The sequence below is a fragment of the Mobula hypostoma genome, chromosome 5 (assembly GCF_963921235.1).
Source record: "Mobula hypostoma chromosome 5, sMobHyp1.1, whole genome shotgun sequence".
In the NCBI taxonomy this organism is placed as follows: Eukaryota; Metazoa; Chordata; class Chondrichthyes; order Myliobatiformes; family Myliobatidae; genus Mobula; species Mobula hypostoma.
This window is the reverse complement of record NC_086101.1, coordinates 167,344,722-167,370,332: the sequence shown is the minus strand read 5'-3', so window position 1 is coordinate 167,370,332 and position 25,611 is coordinate 167,344,722. Positions and strand designations below refer to the sequence as shown.

Sequence of the window (25,611 nt, the reverse complement as noted above, 5' to 3'; positions counted from 1 at the left end):
GCATGACTGATGAGCAACTTGTAAGTTTTGTGTGTAGTTAATATGCTTCTGGGTTTATTTAAATAACTATAAATCAAGTTTTGCTTGCTAGAAATAAAAAAAATTCAATTCCTGCTGCTGGGAATTGGTACACAAAAGCATAACTAGTTCCAAGCATCTGCCTCATTTACTTAGACTCTTATATACTACTGGGATGTGCAGTTGTTTTTTGTGGTTTAGGTTGAAGTGGCTGGGGAAAGGAGGGTGGGGGCATTATCAGTCCTCTCAGAAATTCACACATTTTCAGGTATTTTTATGCATTTTCCTGAGTCAGATCAGTTCTAGTCATCTATTCTGCCAGAGGTAGTATCAGAGACATGCAATTCATAATCTACTTTAACTAAACCCACAACCAATCTTAATGATTTTTTTTCTAAGACTTATAGCAATAGTGCTTACTCACACTTTCTACAACAGACAGTCTTCTCCAAACTCTATGTAATGGCTAATCACAAAATTGGAAGAGGCTCTCATGCTGATACCAATGGATATGTATGGTCACTGCTCCAGATGCAGATTAGTTTCCTTTAGTGACACTTTGACGGACTGATTCATGTCAAATTGCCACTATTAGTCCTGTCCTGTTAAGAACATTCTCCCAAAATTCAAAAATTAAACCCCTTTGAACATTGATTCTTAGAAGTAACAAACCTCTATACAAGTTGGAAAGAGGGGACATTATATTCCTGAAGGCAATGGCATAAAATATATTGGTCTCCAGACTGAATCTCATTTCCCAAGGTCCTGCATGGGAACAGTGATCCGTAAATTGTACTCCAAGAAATCCACAGTACATAAACCTACTCAGTCACTTGCACTCACTGCTTGCTTCCCTCGCCCACCCCTCCTCATAGCCATACAATTTCAGTTTACAGCTGACTAACCATAGACCAATGATATCCATCTCTCAGAAAGAATCCTATCTAGTGGGTCCTACTGGGTGGCCAGTAGGCTTTTTATCTCCGGACCAACTGCCTATAATCCATTGCTGTTTAAAAATCCACCACTAACTGCTGTGACACCTGATGATGCTAGATGATATGAGTGAAGTCTTAACTTCTTCCAGCTGTGTTTTCCCACCAATTCATCCATAGCTGAAAAAAGTTTACTTTTATTTCAGATGTGTACGGTGTTTCACCATTGGCTAGTCCAATCTCCCCACATTCTCTCTCGTCTGACCCTTCGTCAAGAGATTCGTCACCCAGCCGGGACTCCTCCACAAGCTCTGGAAGCCCAAAGCCTCCCATAATTATCTACAGCTCAGGAAAGAAGTATGGTTTCACACTACGTGCAATTCGAGTATACATGGGCGATAGTGATGTTTATACAGTCCATCATATTGTTTGGGTGAGTCCACCCGAATTGACAGTGTGCAGATATTCACAGGTTATTGATTTCACAAACTATTGATTTTATTTTATGTTTGGTTACTAGAACGTTGAAGAAGGGAGTGCGGCTCATTCAGCAGGTTTGAAGGCTGGTGATCTCATCACACATGTAAACAGCGAGCCAGTGCTTGGCCTAGTTCACACTGAAGTGGTAGAACTTCTTGTCAAGGTAAACTTAAATGCCAAAAATTATCATCCTCCTTATTGTGGTTCAGCAAGTTTTTAGCATTTTCATAAAATGTACAGAATAATATTTTAATTAGAGTGTGTCAAAATAGTTTTGTACCCTCTATAGGTGAGCAAATTAATTTATTTGTCTTAGAAGCTAATATATTTGCAAATCATGGTCTTTATGTAAATACTTACATTTATTCAATTAATGTTTCTCAAGCATCTCTTAAGTAGGCACCTCCCAGTCTCCACCCAGCTAACAGGAGTCACCTGCCACTCATTCCTAAATCATCACCTGCAACCTATTTAAACCCAGCTCTCATCCACAATCCTTGTTCCACCAGACAGGATTGTGTGAGGAATGTCAGGAAGAGGAGTCAGTAGAACATGTAGTTCTGAGTTGCAGGAAGTATGGGATACAGAGAGAGATGATGAGAATTAAACTAAGGGAGTTGGGGATGCAGGAATTCACATTAAAAGGGTTGCTGGGCATGGGTGAGAGAGCACAAGTCCGGGTATTTTTAGCGTTTTTAAGGGGTACAGGGGTTTTTTATAGAATATGACGAATAAACAGGAATAGGATACTAGGATGGTCAAAGATGGGAGGGTGAAGTGTAGGTTTGTGTTTGTGTGTGTGTGATTGGGTGAGGGGATTTAGAATGTATGTTTAGTGCACATTCTGGAGTAGAGGGTGGCGGTAATGTACCATTAAGCTGGATGCCAACCGCCGTAAAACAAGAGACAGACAGACAATCCTCGTTCCCTCATATGAACCAGCCAGCCTCAACCAGTTGCTCCTAGCCTTCAGTTACTTCGTTGCCTTGCTGTGTTAAGTATCTGTTCTCTCTTATTTTGTGGCCCCTTGTGGCTGGTTATTTTGCAGTTTATTAGTAAGATATTGTTTACTGCTAAATTGTCTCTGCTGCTCTGCTTTGGGGTCAAGCTCATCGATGTTTCCTGACATCGTTGTCAATTGCAAAGCTATGGCAAGATAGTACTACTAGATTTATATTGGAAAATATGGTTATTGAGGGCCGGCTGGTGGCGCAACAACATCGGCGCCAGACCCGGGACTGGAGGTTCCCGGGTTCAAAACCAGTTGGGTCCGCTCTGGAGTACGCTTTCCATCCGTGTCGAGTTGAGTGTCGAGATTGCAACTCGACCTCGTAAACTAAAGGGAAAAATACTACAAAAATGTGTGTGAGAGGAGTGGTGCGCCACACAGTCTTTCTCTCTCGCTCCGCGCCATGAAAAAGACATCATCACGGATGAGCGCACGCGTGCAGACGCGCACGCACATGCCAAAAGAAAAGGAAAATATGGTAATTGTATTTGTTACATATTCAAAAGGCAGCATTTTCCAATTCAGTATTGCAGTGAAGAGCAAATCTGCTTATTGAGCAACATTCTAGGAGGTTCTTACAGCTCCATTAAATGGCAAAGCAGAGGCATTTGAGCCTTTTTTTGGCTCTTTGAGCTGTTTCTGCTGTTTGTCTGTAGACTTCAACCCTGCAGTTGCTTGTCTAAATTAGAATTCAAAGGAACCATAAAATCTGTTCCTACCCCATCTTTGTGTTGTTTTTGTTTTTGCACAAAGCACCTCAAATCTGTATCTTCCACACTTAAACAACAATAGACAATAATTCCTTATTTACTCCTTCAACTATGTTTTCTGATTTTCCTATTATTCTACCTTTGGATTTTTCAGGAATGAGATGGCATTTGTGATAGCATCATGAGTGGATAGCTTCCCCCAGAAATAATTTCCCTATGTTGTAATATCTTTTATTTTCCCCAGCATCAGCAGGTGCTACTGGCTGTCTCTGAGTTCATTTATTAGCCTCTCTATTTATTAAGCACAGATTTATGACAAGGAGCTGTTTATAGAGTTTTCCAATTCAACTTGGTATCACAGAGTTACTTAATTTTTCAAGAGCAATTAGGCATAGAACACCTTGCCATAGAACAACTACAGACCATCTGTCCAAACTGTTGGCATCATGTGAGGCAAATTCATAGAATCAGGTTCGTACAGCACAGAAACTGATCTTTTTGTCTCACCACACCCGTGATTACCTTTTCTAGCACAATTGCACTAATCCCATTTGCCTGCGGTATCCTATGACACTTTGCCTATTTAAGTGTCTAAATATCTCTGAAGTGTACTGATAGTCTCTGACTCCACCACCTCTCTGGTTGTCAACTGGATATCAGACTATCCTGTGTGTAAATTAAAATTTTAAAAACCCCTCAGATTCCCTTGTAAACACCTTCTTCTCACCCTAACTAGACCCTCTTGTATTTGATTCCTCAAGCACGGGAGAAAAAACTGTGACTATTTAGCTTATAATTTTATATACAGTACCTCTATCAGGTTACTTCTCAGTCTCCTTCACGTTGGGGAAAGCAAACCCATCTTATTCCATCTTTCCACGTAACCATAGTCCCTAATCTAGTCAACGTCCTGGTGAATCTGCTCCCCACTCTCAGAGACCATCTGCGTCCTTCCTATCGTGAGGTAACATTCCTGCCTCTCCTGAATGGGTTGATTTATGGCATTGGAATGGGTGTATCTTTTGGCAGAATTGTTTCAATGCCCTCTCTCCCTCTTCTAGCTCGGACACTTCCCTCTCTCATCCGTGCGCATTTCAAAATGAAATGGCATCCACAGCTATGTGCTGCTCTGTGTAAGTCAATTCACGGTGATCACATGCATTATGGCTGAAATATATATGAACCCTGGTCTATGTAATGGGAGTTTTATAATGAGTTGAAAACTCTTTTCTCCCCCCCCCCCCCAACCCTCCATAATTGAGAATGAAGTAACTGGTGGGTAAATGTTGAAAATAGCAAAGCAACAAAATCATGAAATAGTTTATAGTTTTTCATACCAATCAGTGCAACATCAAATGTAAACATTACTTTTTGGGTTTTGAATGTGATATAAGAACATAAGAAATAGGAGCAGGAGTAGGCCATCCGGCCCATCGAGCCTGCCCCGCCATTCAATAAGAGCATGGCTGATCTGTCCGTAAACTCAGCTCCATCTACCTGCCTTTTCCCCATAACCCTTAATTCCCCAACTATGTAAAAATCTATCTAACTGTATCTTAAATATATTTAGTGAGGAAGCCTCAACTGCTTCCCTGGGCAGAGAATTCCACTTATTCACTACTCTCTGGGAAAAGCAGTTTCTCCTCATCTCCATCCTAAATCTCCTCCCCTGAATCTTGAGGCAATGTCCCCTAGTTCTAGTAATGGTAGTAATATGATATGATAATGGTGATTTAGTACCAGCAAATTGTGAAGAAGTGTGAACAGGAGAAAATCTGCAGTTGCTAGAAATCGAAGTAACACATACAAAAATGCTGGAAGAACTCAGCAGGTCAGAAGACATCTATGGAAAAGAGTAAACATATGATGTTTTGGGCCAAGACACTACTTCAATCCTGATGAAGGGTCTGCCTGAAACATCGACAGTTCACTCTTTTCCATAAATGCTGTCTGGCCTGCTGAGTTCCTCCAGCATTTTATGAGTGAAGAAGTGTGATGTGCATTCATAAAAGCTGTTGGATTATGAAAAGTCATGCATACAGCCTCAAGCACCACATAGCAGCTCAAGAGCTTAATACCATCTCACTAGTGAAAGCCTGCTTTGTAAAATTCAGCAATTTTTTGTTGTCTCTGAGGTGGGTCCTGATTGGAAATGCTGATAGGTTTATTTTATATGGAGTTGCCAGATATATTCAAGAATGTAAAGGAAAAGCTGTGTGTGGATGTGCACTCTGTGTTTCGGTATTATAGGATACAGTAGATGCCAAGGTCTAACGCTCAGCGATCTAAGCATTAGCCTCCAAAACCAAATCTCAGGGTTTTTTTCAAAAAATAGTTCTTTGTTTGAAAGTGATACAACTTCGAGCTAGATGAGTTCTATCATTTGATTAAAAGGCACAATAAGGTAATGAATTACAGTGCTAATTTTAATTCAGGCTTTGCATTTAGTTCAGACCTGATTGTAGCTGAGCATGATGATGAGAGAGAATTAGTTGCATTCAGTCATGCAGTGACTATGTTCTTTCTTGCAATGCCAACAGAGTGGAAACAAGGTTGCTATCACAACCACACCCTTTGAGAACACCTCGATCAGAACTGGCCCAGCAAGAAGACCCAGCTACAGAAGCAGGATGATGAGGCGTAGTAAGAAAACCAAAAAGAAGGAAGGTCAGGAAAGGTAATCACCAGCTCCAGCTGTTGAATGCAATTGAAGCAAGAAATGCCATTAAACCTGGCAACCGATGTATGAGCAACACACACAAAATGCTGGTGAATGCAGCAGGCCAGGCAGCATCAATAGGAAGAAGTACAGTTGACGTTTCGGGCCGAGACCCTTCATCAGGACCGATGTATGGTTGATTTATTTCCTTGAAGAGGGCCCAGAGGACGTTTATGAGAATGACCCCGGGAATGAAGGGATCAACTTATGAGGAGCTTTTTAATGGCTCTGCACCTGTACTCCTGGCAGAGGGCAGGACTGGAAATCTCTAAATGTGAAAGTAACAGGACTTGCAACACGTCGGTAGTGTTGGAGTTCTGAAAGGCGGATGCATTCTGACCACGTTCGCACGGATAGGCACATAGACTCAGTGCACTTCCCCAGCCCTTCAAACCCTACACCCTGCTTTTCATAGATCTCAGTCCTCCTATTCTTCTGCTCCCCCTTTGCAGTCCCTCATTAGCCCTGCTCTCTGCATCCCGTATCTCCCAGCGTGCCAGTTTATCCCTCCCTGCTCCAATCCCCTTTCTGATCTTTCTCTGACGAGTCCAGATCTTTTAGTCCAGACAGCATGATGTGCCACTGAGCACCAATGCAAGTAAGAATGCTCCTTTTGAACATCACACCTAGCCCCTTCGACCTGCAGTACCTGCTCCTCTGCTGTTTAAGGGGCTCTGAATATATCAATCACTGTAACTATACCTTTCATCGTTTTTGAGAATTCAGTAATGCATGCCATCCAGTCGACACGTACTGCAAGCCAAATGTTTCAATTTCTTAATAACTTTATCAAAAAATTGATTTCCAGGGAAGTGTGCAAAGTTTAACTCTAGCCTCTCTTATTTGTAAACAGGAGGAGATCTCTCTTTAAAAAGTTTGCAAAGCAGCCTGTCATACTTCATAGCAGCCGGAGTTTCTCCTCCTTGAACCGCTCGTTGTCATCCAGTGACAGTATGCCTGGGTCACCCACACATAGTTTGTCGCCGAGGTCACCGACGCAAACCTTCCGCTCAGCCCCTGATTTTCAGTCCGGTTAGTATTCTGTTTGCTTAAGAGGCAACTTGTGCTGAAATTGAATTAGCAGACAGTCCGTCAGGTATAATGATAGTGCACAATTCAATCTTCTAGATTCAGTCAAGCAAATAAGAGATGCTGTTAATTTAGTCACAAGTTGATAAGTCTGATATGTAAAACCTGGAAAATAAATTACCACAGGTCCTCTTAATTTTGCAATTCTTTTAAAGGTATTTTATCAAATGTGGACACCCTGAGCCAATATGTGCTGTCAAATTTTATTACAGAAAGCTTCCACTTTCTCCATTATTATAATATCCAGTATCATGCGCAAAGGTTCCTCCCCTGAGGCAATCCTCGGGACTGAGGATAATTTGTTCCACTCTGGGTTTGCGTGTCCTAAGGTGGCCAATTAAGTTAATGTGGGAACCACAGACTGTTCCACAGATAGGGCAAGAGGTGGTTGGATTGGGCGGGTGATTAAGTTTGTGAGGTGATATGCTGCTGTCGTCACTTATATACAAGACTTCTGTGCATTCCTGATGCATGCACTTAAGGTTTATAATGTCAGTCTGAACGCTGCTTCATTTTGAGTGATCATGGGTTCTTCAAGGAGACAATCAAACTCTTCTCAGGCTTCCAGCCAGTTACAGGTATTGGTTTTAATTGACATTTCAGTGACAAATTCTGCCATCTTCATCAGGGATGATGCCTAGGCAAGTCTGGTACGGTGGTATTTATACCCCCGTCGTCCACCCCTCCTGATTGGATTGTCCTCATCCAATCAGTTGTCCCTGGAAATTTGGAATTTGATTGTAAGCAAGGTGGAACTGTGGAAACCTGAGTGGATGAGAACAATCCAATTAGGAGGGACGTGCGATGGGGGTATATATACCATTGGACTAGACACGTCCAGGCATCATCCCTAATGAAGATGGCAGAATTTGTCATTGAAACATTGGTTATAATTGTACCCAGCTGAAAGCCCAAGAAGAGTTTATTTGTCATATACACTGGAAAAGCACTAGATCCTATTTCTCTTCAAGGAGATTTGGAGCACATCCTTGAATTATCTTCTGTGTCCACTTGGTAATCTCTTCCTGTGGCAGAGTTCAGAATTCAGCGTCAGTGGAGAGTGCCTGAATTTGTTCGGGCGCACATTTAAAATACACCACAAGGGAACCCATCCAAGTTGCTGGGTAACATACTTCTCAGACGAGGCAGCTACCCACCAACCACCCCATCCATTAAGCAACCAGTGCTAAATCTTTATGTGCTTATCTTGTAACAGTGAAGCAGTGAACTGAATCTTTAGGCCAGAGTATCTTCTCAAACCTGTCAGTAAATATTTTCTTCCAAAGCTAAAACAGTTTTTATGAAAAAAACAAACTTTGGTTTCAAGGGAAGAAAATTTAAATTTTTGCCTTTGACACCTTTCTTTACTTCTTCCAGAGGATGCCTAAGTATAACCTATCTTCCAAAATCTCAACAGAGTTTCCTTTTCCTGTAGAATTTTGCTGTGGGCTATGTGCAGAATCTCAGAGATGTGTCTGATGAGAGCCTCAATACCCAGCATTATAGAACATAGGAAACCTACAGCACAATACAGGCCCTTCGGCCCACAAGGTTGTGCCGAACATGGCCCTACCTTAGAAATGCTAGGGTTACCCATAGCCCTCTATTTTTCTAAGCTCCATGTACTTATCCAAAAGTCTCTTCAAAGACCCTGGGAGAGGACATTGATGTTTGTTTGCTTATCCTTCCAGTGAAATTCTTCAGCTGAGCAGAGCCAATGTTGCTGGCATATTTTTTCAGTCCCTCAAGAATCCTGCTGTAGGTAATCTGTGTCTTAGAGGTGTACAGGAGGGCCAGTACTACTGTTGCCTGGTACCCTCTGACTATGTTTGGTCTGAAGTTGAGGGACTCGTTACCAGCAGCTTTTCTGACCCCACTGCTCTCTCTTCCCTTTGTCCACCTTGCAACTCTGCACAACCCCCCTGCCCCCCGCCAACCTCACGCCACCTTAACTGTCCATTCCTTCAGCCACCTCTCCCTCCCTCATGAACTCCCCAACCTCCCAGCACCACTCCTGCCTCCAGAATTGATGACTAACCATTGTAATGTATTTCAACAGGTACAAACTCCTCACAAAGCAGTTCGCCCAGCTCAAGTGCTCCGAATTCACCTGCTGGCTCTGGTCACATCAGACCAAGTACTCTTCATGGACTAAGCTCAAAGCTAAGTGGACAAAGGTATAGATCGGGGAGACGTAAGTCAGCCGGCAACATCCCACTATCTCCCCTGGCACGAACCCCTTCACCTACTCCACAGCCAACTTCACCTCAGAGGTCACCATCACCTTTGCTCGGACACTCAGTTGGAGGGTCCAAAATGCCGCAACCTTTTCCGGGCAAGATGCACTCACCACCCACTATTCTGAGGCACATGGTTCGGCCGAAGAGTGCCGAACCTCCCAGGTCACCATTACTGAAGAGAGTGCAGTCCGCCGAGAAGCTTTCTCCATCTTACACGTCTGACAAGAAGCAGTTGTGTACTCGTAAGCACAGCCTTGAGGCCTCTCAAGCAGAGGGGAGGAAGGAGTCCATACAACGCGATCTGTGTCTGCATAGCTTAGAAGAGAATGCACTTGAAGTGCCGTCTGTCACCAAAGTTCGCCCTGTGGAGCAAGGATGTCTCAAACGCCCTGTAGCAAGAAAGATGGGAAGGCAGGAGTCAATGGATGAAGCCGAGAAAGAGAAGCTAAAGGAGACAGCAATGAAGAAGAAAACCAACTGGAACGTCAGGCGTGAATCCCTTCAGAAACAAAACGCAATACAAGAGCCGAACTCTGGGCATGAGAAAGCAGCTCAAGAGACCGGGGAGGAGGCTGAGGCCACTGTGGAAGGGGCTGAAGATTCTAAGTGCAATGACATTAAAATTCAGCTTCCAAGCCAACAACACTGCAGCACTGTAAGTGGCCCATCGTTATTTTCTGACCAAGAGCCAAGTACAAGCTCTGACGTTCACGAAGACTGCCCGTCAGTGCTGCAGATGGCCCTGCCCAGTTCAGAGGTTGCAAGCTGCACGTCAATGTCCAACGCAGCAAGCTCTGAGAAGCACTCAAACCCATCCCAAAAGGTGGAGACATTCTGTGGAAAGGATGGTGGGTTGAAACTGACTGGAAAACACGCTAAAGAGCCAATTGGTTCTGAAGGATTGGAAACCAAAACCATCAACACGGAGCACTTGGGAAGCAAGAAATGTTGCAGAGAAGGTAACAGTGGAAAGGGTTCACCAGAAGTGTTCAAAAGTGAAATAATCACAACTCTCCATAACAATCAGCCGAAGCCTTTGATACCTACAGGAAAAGAGGACTCTGCATTTGTGAAGAGAAATAACACATCAACAAACACTACTTGCATTGCTCACAGTCACCTGAGGCCAATGCCATCTGACTGTCCTAAGATAGTAACTGGCATGGCTCAGGTCTCTTTAGACAAACCACAGCTTGGTTTGGTGACCGAGAGTGCACCAAGACAAATGACTGAGTGTAAGATGGACAGTCGATCTATTGTGAGTCTAAAGCCACTGGAAGGCACACTTGATATTGCTTTCTTGTCAGGCCCTAGTACTTCAAAGGTAGAGACATGTTTATCAAAAAGATCTGAGCAGCAGAGTTCAGTAGTGAAGAGCACGTTACATCAGAAACCCAGCTCTATTAACAATACTCCTTCACCGCTTTCTAAAAACAACACGCTCGATAGTCTGTGTGGCAAGGTAGACAAAACAAAGAATGTTTCTCAAAACTTGCCACTTGGTAGTTTATCTGTTGAGGCCTTGCCAGTGGACAAAGAGACTGAGGCAAGAAACAGTTCAACACACGCAGTCAAGGATGGAACCTGCAAATCTGTCTGCAGCCTTGGGCCTGCAGCCCAGAGCACAAGTTCAGAAGCAAGTGCAACTACTCTGGCTAAAGGCATCATGGGCTTAAAAGGAAATGAGCAAGTCAGTCACTTGCAGGCATGTACTGTGACAAAAGAAAAGACTTGCAAAGATCCACCAAGGCTGCCCACTGCAGAGCAGCGTTCTCCTTGTAGCACGCATTCAGAGGTGGCCACGAGCAGCCAAAAACTCTGTCCAAAGAAAATATTACAAGACACACAGCCGAAGAGTTCATAGCAGGTCAAAATGGAGGGTTCTTGTGCAGAGAACGAGGTGAAGTTGCAGAAGATTTAACGTAATGGACAACAGTTCTTTTCCTTCGTAAGCATGGCAGAATCCCATTCCTCAGTAGCTAAAGCTTTTGGGGTGATATTTTCACCAGTCAAACATTGTTTACTACCTTCCTCTTTGCCACCCCATCCCTTCCCTCACTCTCCTCAATTACTTTGTTTATAATGACCAATAGAAATAATCTGATATTTATAGAAGATCATTTGAATGTCTGAGATATTGGGTGCAAAAAGATCTTTTATGTAGATATAATGTAATAAATTGCTTTTGCAAACTTTGGGAAGGGGGGGATAAAGAACATTTGCAGACACTATTTCCCATAAATACACAAGAACACTACTTACTCTCTGTGGTAAAATGAATAAAATGTTAATTTTGTGGTTAAAATGTGGTGGTGTTCTTCATCGATAGCAATTTTCCACATGAAAACATCCTTTGGTGATATTCAGTAGAAATTGCTGTGTTAATGGATATTGTGTGGCTGTAGAAAAGCTTGCTGTTTTTAGCAGGTAATGCTAAAATATACATTCCATTTGAATGCATTGAGTAGCTCCTTCCATTTCAAGAAGCATCATTTATTTAAGGAAAAAAATTGTACATAAAGTATGCTTATGGGTTTTTTTTGTTTTAAAAAAGAACTGGGGACCCGTTGGAGCCACTCAGTGCTGAATGGAATTGACGTTTTAAATTAATCTTGCTAAGCCTTTATCTGTTTCTGTGTAGAAAGTAATGGGACTTGGTCTTTGTTTTGGTTTAAGTAAGTGGGAATGCAGAAGTAGGAACATATGGTAGTGCTGAGAAGACTTTGGGTATGTGTTAGTCAGTAGAGACAAATCCCTGTGAAGGAGTTATTTCCCATTCTCCAGCCTTTAAAAAGAATCTGTGCTCTTAGCTGGTTTTAAAGCATATTAAACACTTGTTTACAATATGTATTAGAGGTGTAAATAACTATATGGCAATTCTACTTTTGCCAAATCTGTGTGTGCCATTTTGGAAACCTCACAGGTATTTTGCTTGTGTATGTATGAATTAGTGTTTTGGTAGTAATGTACCAACCAACTGTTGAACATGTGAAGAATTTTGGGCTGTGTGGGATCTGGTCTATTGCGTTTGTCGTGGTGCAGGTGAAGTTCGGTTTGTGCTGTACCTGTAGGCTTGGAGTACTCGCTGTAGTTGGACTGATGCTTAAAGCAATGGTTTGAAATATGCTGTCAGAACTGTGCAATACAACAATAAAATGTTTGCAGCTTCTGTGTTTGTTTTTCCACCACAGAGCTTAGTGAATGTTCTAACTGTTGCATCGTAATGGAAAAAAATATTTATACTTATGCAGTTGCATATCACAAAAAAATAAATGGTTTTCAGCATGAAAAGGTGTCTAATTCATTACATCAGAGGAAATCTCATGGTTCTTTCAGAAAGGGGTACTTAAATAAAGAGATCAAAGATGGGAATTTCCAAAGTCCTTTTGGGATGATATTTGGTCTTTCTAAGTGAATGAATGAGTAACCAATGAAAAAAATAACTGGGCCGCTTTGTATTTATAGAATATTTAATGCTAACCTTCTGTAATTTTTGGAACATTTTGCGCTGTGAGACTTGATTGTATGACAGTGGCACATTAAAAGAAACGACTGTGCTCTGTCTAAGCAGTCCAATATAAGATGCTCACAAGTTGGTTTTGAATGTCACTTTCAAAGTTTAGTGTTCAAGTCTCATTCTGCACCTGTGGGGCGGGATTGGGCAATTTGTTAATGCAATATTCTGCATTAACGCCAAATGTGTCTTATAAAATCAGGATTCCAAAGGAAAGAACCTGTTGAGCAGACTTTTCTCCTGAGCCGCCTTGAGATCTGTAGTTTGTCACTATAGCCACAAGGGGCTAAGGACTGTAAGTTATTTCCATCTGAGGGAGGTGTGCATGGTCTGAGACTAAACTGATCTTCCATCCCAGTATTAACACTCTGACATAAAATCACCCAGACATCCTCGGGGGGACTGGCTTTCAGCCTCCATATGGGCCCAGGCTGGAATGGGGTTTTCTACCCGGCACCAGGGCTGATGGAGCCCAATGAGGCAGCAAGAATTATCTCAGGCTCCCCAGCTCTCTGGCTGAAGAGTCTGCCCGCTGAAATCCCATTACACAGCTTCCACCGAGTGTGAGCTTTGGTGAGTGAGAGGTAAGTGTACGTCATCTCTGTTGACCCTGTCTGTACTACTTGCTACTTAGTAAAACAGCCAGCATTAACAAATACCACACCTACCTGGACATTCTCCCTTCTCCTCTCTTCCACTGGGCAGAAGATTCAAAAGGATGAAAGCACGTACCATCAGGCTCGGGGAGAACTTCTATCCTACTGTTATAGGAATATTAAAGCTATTAAATAGTTCCCTAGAACAAAAAGGTGGGCTCCTGACTTCACAATCTACCTTGTTATGACCTTGCACCTGCATTGCACTTTCTCTATAGCTGTTACATTTTATCCTGCATTGTTATTTTTTATACCTTATTCTAATTCTATGCACTGTGTAATGATTTGATCTGTAAGAATAGTAAGCAAGGCAAGTTTTTCACTACATGTAACAATTTTTTTTAAATCCATTCCCATTCCAATCTTAAAGTCAGGCCATAAGCTGGCGACTCTTGCAGTGCTCTTCAAGCATTTAGTTGTAATTTTCAGTTTCAGGTGAGGAGATGAACAAAGCTGTTTGGTTGGAGACCTCTTTGTAATTGTAGCTTATTCAGTTGAGGTTGAATTAATAATTCTGAATGGACTAGTGCAATATGGTAAAGAAGCAGGTTGTTTTCACTGTGCTCCTTTGGTGTTATCTCAGACAGCTGGTTTTGGTGAATGAAGAAACTCCAAAGAGGAGAGTCCGGTGGGGGGCGGGGGGTGGGGGGGCTTCTCAACATTGGCCTTTGGTTGGACAGTATGACTTTGACTTTTCAAGTAGATGATCCACGAGTATTAAGAACATAGAGCAGTACTGGTCTTTCGGCCCACAATGTTGTGCCCACCTTTTAACCTACTCTAAGACCAACCTTGCCCTTCTGTCCTCTATAGCTCTCTATTTTCCTATCATCCACGTGTCCATCTAAAAGTTTCATAAAGGTCTGTAATATATTTGCCCCTCCTCCACAGGGCACTGAGTACTCTGTGTAAACAGCTTACCACTGATATTCCCTTTATACTTCCCTCCAATCACCTTAAAATGATGTCTTCTCATAATATCCATTGCCGCCCTGGGAAAATGGTACTGGCTGTGCACTCTATCAATGCCTCCTATCATCTTGTACTGCACTATCAAGTTACCTCTCATCCTGCTTCGCTCCAAAGAGAAAAGCTCTAGCTTGCTCAACCTACCCTCATAATAATCCAGACAACATCCTAGTAAATTTCCTCCGTGCCCTCTCTAAAGCTTCTACATCCTTCCTATAATGAGGGAGCCAGAACTGAGCACAATATTCCAAGTGGTGTCTAACCAGAGTTTTATAGAGTTTCTACATTACCTCGTGGCTCTTGAACTCAGACCCCCGACTAATGAAGGCCAGCATGCCGTACGCTGTCTTAACCATCCTATCAACTTGCCAAGCATTGTCATTATTTATTGTATAAATTCAGAGTGGGAACAGAGATTGCATTTTCAGGGGGCCTTTCTGTTTGTGTTTGTTTTACATTTTGCAGTATGTGGGTATTCCATGATGCTGCTTGTGATCTAGATTCATTACATTTTGGAACATGAGTGCTGAACAAGGCTAAGAATTACACGGAAAACATGGTTTTATAGAGGCAGACATCTCACAGCATGAGGAAAGCTGGTCAGAAAAGAAATGGTCAGCAAAGAAAGGGGGGGTGGGGTGTGAGCAGGTAGTTTCTCTCCATGTTAAAGTTGGTGGGGGAGTGATTGTATCTCTGTGGAGCCCAGTAGGGGCCTAGATCACAACAGTCCTAGATCAGAGTGATTGGATGTCTGTGCAGTCTAATCAGGGCTGAGCTTACAACAGTCCAAGGGCAGGAACAGTGAGGGGAACAGGCAGGCATATCTGCAGCCACAGATGTTAAATTGGGATAGTACATTGCCCGCCCCCCCCAGCCCCCCCCCAGTGCCATGGTCAAGGCTGTCACAAAATGGGTGCAAAGCATGCGGGGGGGGGGAGGGGTGGACAGACAAACAACTGGATACTGGAGTTCACCTTGGTGCCAATGGTGTGGGTAAAAAGAGGGATAAACTTAGGGAAGTAGGCTAGCAGATTAAAGAACTAAACCTCTTGGGTGTAATCTTTGGATTACTTTTGGTGCTACATACTGGTGAATACAGGAATAGGAGATTAGGTCAGATTAATATAGAACAATACAGCACAGTAATAGGCCCCCTCGGCCCACAATGTTGTGCTGAACCAGTTAAATTAGTGATCAAATGGCCAACTAAACTAATCTCTTGCCTACACAATGTCCCATCCTTTGATTTTCCTCACATTCATGTGCCCATCTAAACGTCTCTCAAAAGGCTGTAATGGATCTGCTTCTACCACCACCCCAGCAGCACATTCGAGGCACCCATCACCCTCTGTGAGGGGGAAAAAACACCCATCGAATCTCCTTTGAAATTACCTCCCCCTCTTTTTCTTCTGATATTAAACATTTTAACTTTGGAAAAATGATGCTCTCTGTCTGCTCAATCTATGCCTCTCATGATCTTATAAACTTCTATCAGATCTCCCCTCATTTTCTGGCACTCCAGAAAAAATAACTTAAGTTTGTCCAACCTCTTGTTATGTCATTTGCCCTTTTATCTAGGCAGCATGCTGGGAAACCTCTTCTTCACCATCTCCAAAACCTCAACATGCTTCCTGTAATGGGGTGACCAGAACAGTGTACAATACTCCAGATGTGGCTAACTTGAGTTTTATAAAGCTGCAACATCCTCACCTTTGAACTCAGTACCTTGACTAAAGGCAAGCAGGCCACCTCTTAACCACCCTATCAACCTGTGGAGCCACTTTCAGGGAGCGATGAACTTGGACACCAAAATACTTCTGCTCATGAATACTGTTAAAGGTTCTGCTTAAAGTCTGCTGTCTCTTTACATTGACTTACCAAGGTACAACACTTCACATTTTGGCCACCTGCCAGTTCTTTGCCCAAAATCTGCATTTGATCTGTATCCTACTGTATTCTTTGGCAGTCTTCTATGCTGTCCACAACACCACCAATCTTCGTATCATCTGCAAACTTACTGACCCACCCATCTACATTTTCATCCAAGATACTTACATACGTTACAAACAGCAGAGGTTCCAGTACAAATCCCTGTGGAACACCACTAATCAGAGACCTCCAGCTAGAATAAATCTCTTTGACCACTACCCTCTGTCCTCTATAGGCACGCCAGTTCACCATGGATCCCGTGAATCTTCTGGATGACTCTCCCAGGTGGGCCCTTATCAAATACCTTACTGAAATCTATGTAAGCAACATCCACAGCTCTACCTTTGTCAATCACCTTCGTCTGCTCAACTAAAACCTCAATGAAGTTAGTAAGACGTGACTTGCCTCACACAAAGCCATGTTGGCTCTCCCTAATTAGGCCATTGTTTTCCAAATGCTTATAAATCCTATCCCTAAGAGTTCTCTCCAGTAACTTCCCTACTACTGACATCAGACTCACCAGGTTCCAGGATTATCCTTGGTTCACTTCTTGAAAGATGGAACAACATTAGCCTACTCACCAGTCAGTTAGGACTTTGGCTGTGGTTTGAGAGGAAACCCAGCAATCTCTTCTGTTGCCCTTATCAATAACTCCAGGGTATATCCACTTTAACGCTCTTTAAGAGACCCAACACTAACTCCTTAAAGTTCCAAGTAACTTTATTATCAAATTGCATACTGTATATGCCACCATATACAACCCTGAGATTCACTTTCTTGCGGGCATACTCAATAAATCCAATTACCATATACGATCAATGAAAGACTGCACTAACAAGGTGGGCAACCAATGCATAAAGGACAGCAGACTGTAAATACAAAAACAAGAGTAAAGAAATAATAATAAGCAAAGTGAGTCTGTAGGTTGTGGGAACAGTTCAGCGATGGGGCAAGTAAAATTTGAGTGAAGTTATCCCCTCTGGTTCAGGAGTCTGATGGCTGAGGGGTAATAACTGTTCCTGAACCTGGTGTTGTGAGTCCTGACCTCCTTCCTGATGGCAGCAACGAGAAGAGTGCATGACTTTGCTGGTGGGGGTCTCAGAATGCTGCTTTCCTACAACAACGCTCCATATGGATGAGCTCAATAGTGGGGAGAGCTTTCCCCGTGATGGACTGGGTTGTATCCACTATATTTTGTAGACTTTTCTGTAAATACTGGTGTAAAGTACTCATTAAGGACCTCGCCCACATCCTCTGCATCGAAGCAAATGTTCTCCTTACTGTTGAGTGCTTTTCCCCTCCCTAGTTATACTCTTGCTCTTGATATATGTATAGAATGCCTTGGGATTCTCTTTAATCCTACTTGCCAAGGACTTTTAATGACCCTTGGCTTTCCTAATTCCTTTGAGTTCTTTTCTGGCTTCGTTATAATCCTCAAGTACTCTGTTCGATTCTAGCTTCCTAAGTTTTACATATTTTTCCTTTTTCTTGACTAAATTTATCAATTCCCTCAACATCCGAGGTTCTCTTACTTGCTCTCCTTGTCTTTCCTTCTGACTGAAACATGCCTGTCCTGTTCTCTGTGCAGTTGGTTGGATGAGGACTTGCCAAAAAAACAGCTGTTCCCATTTAACACTCCCTGCATCCTGCCTAATGTTCTTGAAATTTTCCCTGCACCAATTTAATAACTTTTCTGCATGGTCCACTTATCCTTATCTGTAGCTATCTTAAAACTTGAGTAGTTGTGGTCACAATTCCCTAATGCTCACCCACAGAAAGGTCAGTCACCTGGCCAGAACCATCACCCAACACCAGGTCTGGTACAACCCCTCCTCATGCTGGCTTATCTACATATTAAGAAACCATTCTTGATGCACCTAACAATACCTGCCCACTAAACCTTGTGCACTCAGAAAGTTATAGTTTATATTAGGGAAGTTGAAACTCCCCCATGATAACAATCCTTTTGTTTTTACGCCTGTCCTTAATCTACCTGTATATCTGTTCCTCAAAGTCCTGGTGGCTATGGGGATATAGTTTGTAGTACAATCCCATCAGAGTGATTGCACCCTTCCTATTTATGAGTTCTACCCATATACGTGGCCTCAGTGGATGAACCCTCCATTATATCCTCTCTAAGTGCAGCTGTGATACTGTCCCTAATTAGAAATGAAATTCTATCTCCCCCCCCCCCCACTTTTACCTCCCTCTCCATCATTTTTAAAACATCAAAACCCTGGGACATAAGACTGTAAGACATAGGAGTAGAATTAGGCCATTTGGCCCATCAACCCAATCATGGCTGATTAATTTCTCCCCTCCTCAGCCCCACTCTCCAGCCTTCTCCCCGTAACCTTTGATGTCGTGGCCAATCAAAGAAAAACTATCAATCTCTGCCTTAAATACATCAAATGACCTGGCCTCCACAGCTGCATGTGGTAACAAATTCCACAAATTCACCATCCTCTGGCTCAATAAATTTCGCTACATCTGTTTTAAATGGATGCCCCTCTAGCCTGACTCCGTGCTCTCATGTCCTAGACACCCCCACCGTGGGAAGCATTGGAAGGTTTCAATGAGAATCCCCCCTCATCCTTCTGAATTCCTGCGAGTACAGGCCCAGAGCCAACTAACGTTCCTCATATGATAACCCTTTTATTCTCAGAATCATCCTTGTGAACCTCCTCTGAACCCTCTCCAATAACAGCACATCTTTTCTTAGGTAAGCCCAAAACTGTTCACAATACTCAAGGTGGGGCCTCACCAGTGCCTTTTAAAGTCTCAGCATCATATCCCTGCTCTTGTATTCTAGACCTCTTGAAATGAATGCTAACATTGTATTTGCCTTCCTCGCCACTGACTTAACCTACAAGTTAATCTTTAGGGTGTTCTGCACAAGGACTCCCAAGACCCTTTGCATCTTAAATTTTTGGATTTTCTCCCCATTTAGAAAATAGTCTGCACATTTATTTCTTCTACCAAAGTGCAGGACCATGCATTTTCCAACATTGTATTTCATGTGCCACTTTCTTATCCATTCTCCTAACCTGTCTAAGTCCTTCTGTTTCCTCAACATTACCTGCCCCTCCACTAATCTTTGTATCGTCTGCAAGCTTGGCAACAAAGCCATCTATTCCATCATCTAAATCATTTATATACAGCATAAAAAGAAGCGGTCCCAACACTGACCCCTGTGGAACTCCACTGGTCACTGGCAGCCAACCAGAATAGGATCTTCTTATTCCCACTCACCACCTCCTTCCCAATCAGCCAATGCTCTAATCATGTTAGTAACTTTCCTGTAATAACTTGGGAAGCAGCCTCATGTGTGGCACCTTGTCAAAGATCATCTGAAAATCTAAATATACAACATCCATTGCATTGCCTTTATCTGTCCTACTTGTAACTTCAACAGGTTCGCCAGTCAAGATTTTCCCTTAAGGAAACCATGCTGACTTTGTTTACCTCGCCCTGTGTTACTAAGTACTCTGTGACCTCATCCTTAATGAGTGACTCCAATATCTTCCCAACCATTGAGGTCAGGCTAACTCGTCTATAATTTCCTTTCTGCTGCCTCCCTTCTTTGTTAAAGAGTGGAGTGATGTTTGGATTTTCCAATCCTCTGGAACCATGCCAGAGCCCAATGATTCTTGAAAGATCATCACTAATGCCACCACAATCTCTAACGCTACCTCTTTCAGAACTCTCGGGTGCAGTTAATCTGGTCCAGGTGACTTATGCACCTTTAGATCTTTCAGCTTTTTGAGCACCTTCTCCCTTGTGATAGTACTGCATTCACTTCTCTTCCCTCACACCCATTGTCAACCTGATTTTCCCAATCTATCTGCATGTTAAAATCTCCTATGACTATCATAACATTGTCCTTTTGACATACCTTTTCTATTTCCCATTGTAATCTGTAGTCCACCTCCCAGCTATTGTTTGGTGGTTTGTATATACAGGTAACTGCCATCAGGGCCTTGCAGTTTCTTAACTCAATCCACAAGGATTATTTTGATCCTATGTTGTATCTGTCTAATGATTTGATGCCATTCTTTACCAGAGAGCCACACCACCCCCTTGGCCTACCTTCCTATCCCCCTAATACAATGTGTAACCTTGGACATTCAGTTCCCAACTGAAACTATCCTTCAGCCACGATCCGGTGATGGCCACAACATCATACTCAACAACCTGTAAAGGTGCAACAAGATCATCCACCTTATTTCTTGTACTCCATTAACTGAGATATAACACTTTGAGTACTGGATTAGCTACCCTTTATGATTTCTGCATCTCCAATGCACTGTAACTCACCCTGCTGGCTGTAATTTTGTCCTGTCATCTGCCTGTCCTTCCTGACAGTCTAACTGCACACTACCTTTACTTTTTTACCATCTGTCCTATCCCGAATTCCTTCACTCTGGTTCCCATCCCCCTTGCTAAATTAATTTAAACCCTCCCCAATAGCTCTAACAAACCTGCCACAAGTATATTGGTCCCCCTCGGGTTCAGGTACAACCTATCCCTTTCGTACAGGTCATACCTCTGCCAGAAAAGATCCCAATGATCCAAGAACTTGAAGCCCTCCCTCTGCACCATCTTCTCAGCCACGCATTTATCTGCCAAATCATCCTGTTTCTAACCTCCCCTGGCGCATGGCACAGGTAGCAATCCAGAAATTACTACCCTGGCGGTCCTGCTTCTCAGCTTTCTACCTAGCCCTCTAAATTCTCTCATCAGGACCTCTTTGCTTTTTCTTCCTATGTCATTGGTACCAATACGTACTAAGACATCTGGCTGCTCTCCCTCTCCCTCCAAAATGCTGTGGACACAATCCAAGATGCCCCTGACCCTGACACCTGGGAGGCAACATTCCATCCGAGTGTCCCATTCACGTCCTCAGAATCTCCTGTCTGTTTCTCTGATTATTGAGTTCCCTATCACTACTGCTCCTCTCTTCTCTCTCTTTCCCTTCCCTTAGTACCCATTCCTGTCCCCCTCTCAACGGTCTCTGTTATGGCCATAACGTCATAGCTCCAAGTACTGATCCATGCTTTAAGTTCTTCACCTTTATCCATAATACTCCTAGCATTAAAATGCACACACGTCAAACTCTCCATTCTAGCATATCTATTACTTTGCTCCTGTTCTATATTGTTAAAGGAGGGTGAGTGAGAGAGAGAGAGAGAGAGTGCTTTAGATTTCTGGATCACTGACTGTTTCTGGGATCTGTACAAGATGGAAGGGTTGCTTGAACCAGACTGGGTCCAACATAGCTGGGGCAAGATTTGCTAGTGCTGCTGTGAGGGCTTAAGCTGATTTGGTGAGGGTATGGGCCAAGTTAATGTGCAGTGGGCAAAGTGCGGGGCAGTAAATGCAGTCAGGTATAGAAGGAAGTGACATGGCAGTATTAATTCATACAGTGATGAGCGAGGGTATCCAGGATGTTTCTTCAAATGAAGGGAGGCTGCTGGATTTTAAGTCTATGCTGCTGATGGGTGAGGTGCCAACTGTATGGGGGCTGCAAGTGAGGTATTTTTATTCAAAAAAAACCTGGGGATCTAAAGTCATAGTGAGGAAGTTATGGAAAAAAGTTCAGAGGAGCAGGATTAATATCCAATACATTTGGAAAGGTGGGATTTAATCAAAGATATTCAGCCTGATTTTGTTAGGGGGAGGCCCTGTCTGAGTAGTGATGGTCCTTAATGAAGGATGTCCCATTCCTGAGGCACTGCCTTTTGAAGATGCCCTTAATGGTGGGGACGTGAAGCCTCTTACTGTGCTTGATGTCTCCATACCAGAAGGTGATCAACCAGTCAGATGACTTCCATCATACATGTGCAGACATTTGTCAGTTTTTTTTAAACATTCCAAGTGTTACTACATGTTTGAGTAACACTGACAGTTTTGATAGGTATGGGGGGTGGGGAGGGTGAGAAATGATCCTCCCACTGCCTATCAAAGCCATTGTGTGATTGTCTTCAACTGAGTCAGTCCCTTACTGAAGTCGAAGGCTGTGCCCGTGGCCAGGGCAGGAGAAATCTACATAGCAGTGAGTGAGCTTGGATCAAATGGGAACCTGCTCAGTGTGGGAGTAGGAAACCCAAAGTAATCATTGCACAGAAGCCAGACCTTTCAACGGTTGGCCCGGATATTAATTCTGCAAATGTTTACTTTCCAGTTCATCAGCATCTTCACCGTTAGGTTTGCTGTTGAATTTGGTTCCACCATTCGGCTAATGGCCTAGTGGTTAGTGCAACACTTCTACAGCGGCAGTATCACGGGTTCAGCTCTGCTGCTGACTGAGGAGTTTGTACGTTCTGCTTGTGACAGAGTTTCCTCTCATATTCCAAAGACATGCGAGTTAGTGGGCTGATTGGTCACGTGCGTGCATGGGCTCATTGGGCTGGAAGGGCCAGTAACCATGCTGTGTCTCCAAAATAAAATGAAAAATTGCATATAGAAAACGCCAATCAGTGTCTCCTGTCCATACCCCCCCCCCCCGTGGTTAATTAATTATCAAATTTTTAACTTATCAAAGCACACCAAACCATCGTCAAATATAAAACTCCAGCATGTTTAGCAATGCCGGCAGCATTGCATTCATTCTGATCACTACACGACGGGGAGGATACGTGGAGGCTTTGGAGAAGGTGCAGGAAAAGTTTACCGGGATGCTGCCTGGATTGGAGGGTCTGCACTTGAAGGAGAGGTTGGCCAGACTTGAGTTGCTTTCTCTGGACTGGCAGAGGCTGAGGGGAGAACTGATTGAAGAAGTTTATAAAATTATGCGAGACATTGATAGAGTTGACAACCTTCTCCACATCACCTAACACTGGCGCTCATGCATTGAAGGTGGGGGTGGGGTGGGTGGGTGGAGTTCAACGGGAATGTCCGGGGCAAGTTGTTTCTTCCCAGCACAATGTTGGGTGCCCAAAATATCCAGTCAAGGGTGGTGGTGGGAGTATGCATGTGGCTCTTAATTGGTTATCAGCTTAATTAGTTTGGCACAATGACTTCTGCCAAAGGGCCCATTTCTGCCCTTGCAATCTCAACTGCCTGCCAACTACATTATTAATGTTCAAAAGGACTCTGAGAATTCGACTATGTGGAATGAAGGGGGGACCCGAAATCGTGGTGTAAGTTCAGGACAATGAATGCAACCTCCTTCACTGCTTGGCGAATCTGTCCTGACTTGTCTGAAGCTGAAATGAAGACTTTAAGGCAGCAGGTGGCAGCATTGAGTGAGGTAGGGCTGCACCAGCGTGTCAGGAGAGGATGGGAGTTTTCCTTAGAAACGGGGATTATTTTTAAATGAAGGCTCGAAAACCAGGCAGTCATTCTCAGCAGGAGAGTGTTCAGATAAATCCTAGCTTTATGAGAAATAATCAGATCAACACAAGATATAGTTTGAGAAACAAGCTTTTCCACAGCTTACAAAGACATTTTCTGATGCTGTCAGCCTCTGGGTGAAATATAAAATACAAAGTGCACAGGAACCAAATCGGTTGGAATAAACTTGTCTTAATGAGGCACAGTCGCCCTTTGCTCATACAGGCTCTGAGCTAGAAGTTAGCTCCTGGCAAGGATAGCTGCCTTTTCTCTAATGGGGATCTTTCTGTGCCTCAGAACAGGTTAAGAAATGAGACCATTATGAGTAGTACACAGTTTTTTTCCCACAAGTGGTCTATCTTCAAAAAAAATTCAATCAAATATGTGGAACAAGTTCTCCCCTTAACCAAGCCCTACTAGTCATCTTTAATTAATCCCTGCCTTTCCAATTATAGATGAATCCTCTCCTTTCAGAATATTTCCATTAACTTCCCTGGCACTCATATCAGATTCAGATCTATAGTTACTGGGTTTATTCCTGTTGTGCTTAGAACACAGTACAGTGTAGGAACAAGTCCCTCAGCCCAAGATGTCTACAGTAACTACAACACCAAGTTAAATTGAATATGGTCTATATCCCCCAGCTCCCTTCCTGTTCAAGTGCCCGTCTAAATGTTTATCAAACGTTGCAATGTGATACCTTTTGAATAAAGATACCATATTTCCCATCCTCTTGCATGCATCTCTCATGTGGCCAGCAAAGATATAAACATATCTGTGCTTGATTTTCCTACTCTGTTCTCATGACTGCAGCCACTACCAAATATGCTTCCAGCTTTATTTCCTGTTGATCATGAGGGTTTATGAATGGCTGTTCAGGAATTACAAATGTGGCTGAATACAGCATGCCCTATTTATACCTCCTGTACCTAAGAAAGTGGCCATTGAGTCTATGTTCATGGTCTTTTGCTTCTGGAGCCCATCCATTTGATGTGTTGTGTGTTCAGAGATTCTCTTCTGCACACCACTGTGGTAATGTGTGGTTATTTGAGATACTGGCGCCTTCCTGTCAGCTTAAACCAGCATGGGCATTCTCCTCTGACCTCTCTCATTAACAAGGTGTCTTCATCCACGGAGTCACTGCTCATTGGATGTTCTTGTTTCTCAGACCAAGATCTGTAAACTTTAGAAACTGTTGTGCATGAAAATCCCAGGAGATCAGTTTCTGAGATACTCAAGCCCTACTGGCAGGCACCAACAATCATTCTCACAGTCGAGGTCACATAGATTGTATTTCTTTCCCATGCTGATGTTTGGTCTGAACAACAACTGAACCTCTTGGCAATATCTGCATGCTTTTATCCATTGAGTTGCTGCTGCTTGATTGGCTGATTTGATATTTGCATTACCTAATAAGGTAGACCCTGAGTGCAAGTCCAAGAAGGGGAAAACCCCTTTGAAACATTTGAGGAGAAGGATGAACCGAAACATTGCCATCAACAACATGTCCTCTCCCATTTATCATCGAGACTCTTTTCCTTGCATTTGAACTTTTTTTTTCAACATGCTCCTAGTCTGAGGGTGTTTTTTTGTAATTGCAAGGATGTACAATAGAGATTTCACTTTAATAATTATTCAGCTCTGGACTTGGAGACTCTTGAAGTATTTTATGTACGAACTCCAGTTATTTTGTTTTGTTCTTGTCCATTCTGCGATCCAAATATGTAGAAGTTGTTTCATCTTCCCAAATTACCAAACAAATTTGCCAAGCATTATTTTACTTCCTGCAATTGTTTATCCCTGACTACCCAAACATGGGTTGGAAAATCATTGTATATGCATAATAAAAGGTTCTCAACTTTTTGAATGACAATACCAGTCAGACCTCCAGCATGCCAACTATATTTTCATTTCAGTGCAACATGCACGAAGTGCTGGAGGAACTCAGCAGGTCAGGCAGCATCTATGGAGGGGAATAAACAGTTGTTTCAAGCTGAGACCTGTAGTG

General features: G+C 43.0%; 1 protein-coding gene across 14 annotated transcripts in view; it reads left to right on the top strand.

Annotated features, from left to right (window-relative positions):
* mast4 (microtubule associated serine/threonine kinase family member 4) overlaps window positions 1-12,482 on the top strand; it is a 435,748-nt gene extending 423,266 nt beyond the window's left edge. For all 14 annotated transcript variants that reach the window (XM_063049360.1, XM_063049351.1, XM_063049349.1 and 11 more), the window contains 5 exons: window positions 1,160-1,386; window positions 1,474-1,596; window positions 5,693-5,829; window positions 6,725-6,903; window positions 9,020-12,482. In XM_063049360.1, the coding sequence (XP_062905430.1) occupies window positions 1,160-1,386; window positions 1,474-1,596; window positions 5,693-5,829; window positions 6,725-6,903; window positions 9,020-11,064 (2,711 nt within the window). In that variant the 3' untranslated portion in view covers window positions 11,065-12,482. The remainder of the gene's footprint in view (window positions 1-1,159; window positions 1,387-1,473; window positions 1,597-5,692; window positions 5,830-6,724; window positions 6,904-9,019) is intronic.
* The last annotated feature ends 13,129 nt before the right edge of the window (window positions 12,483-25,611 follow it).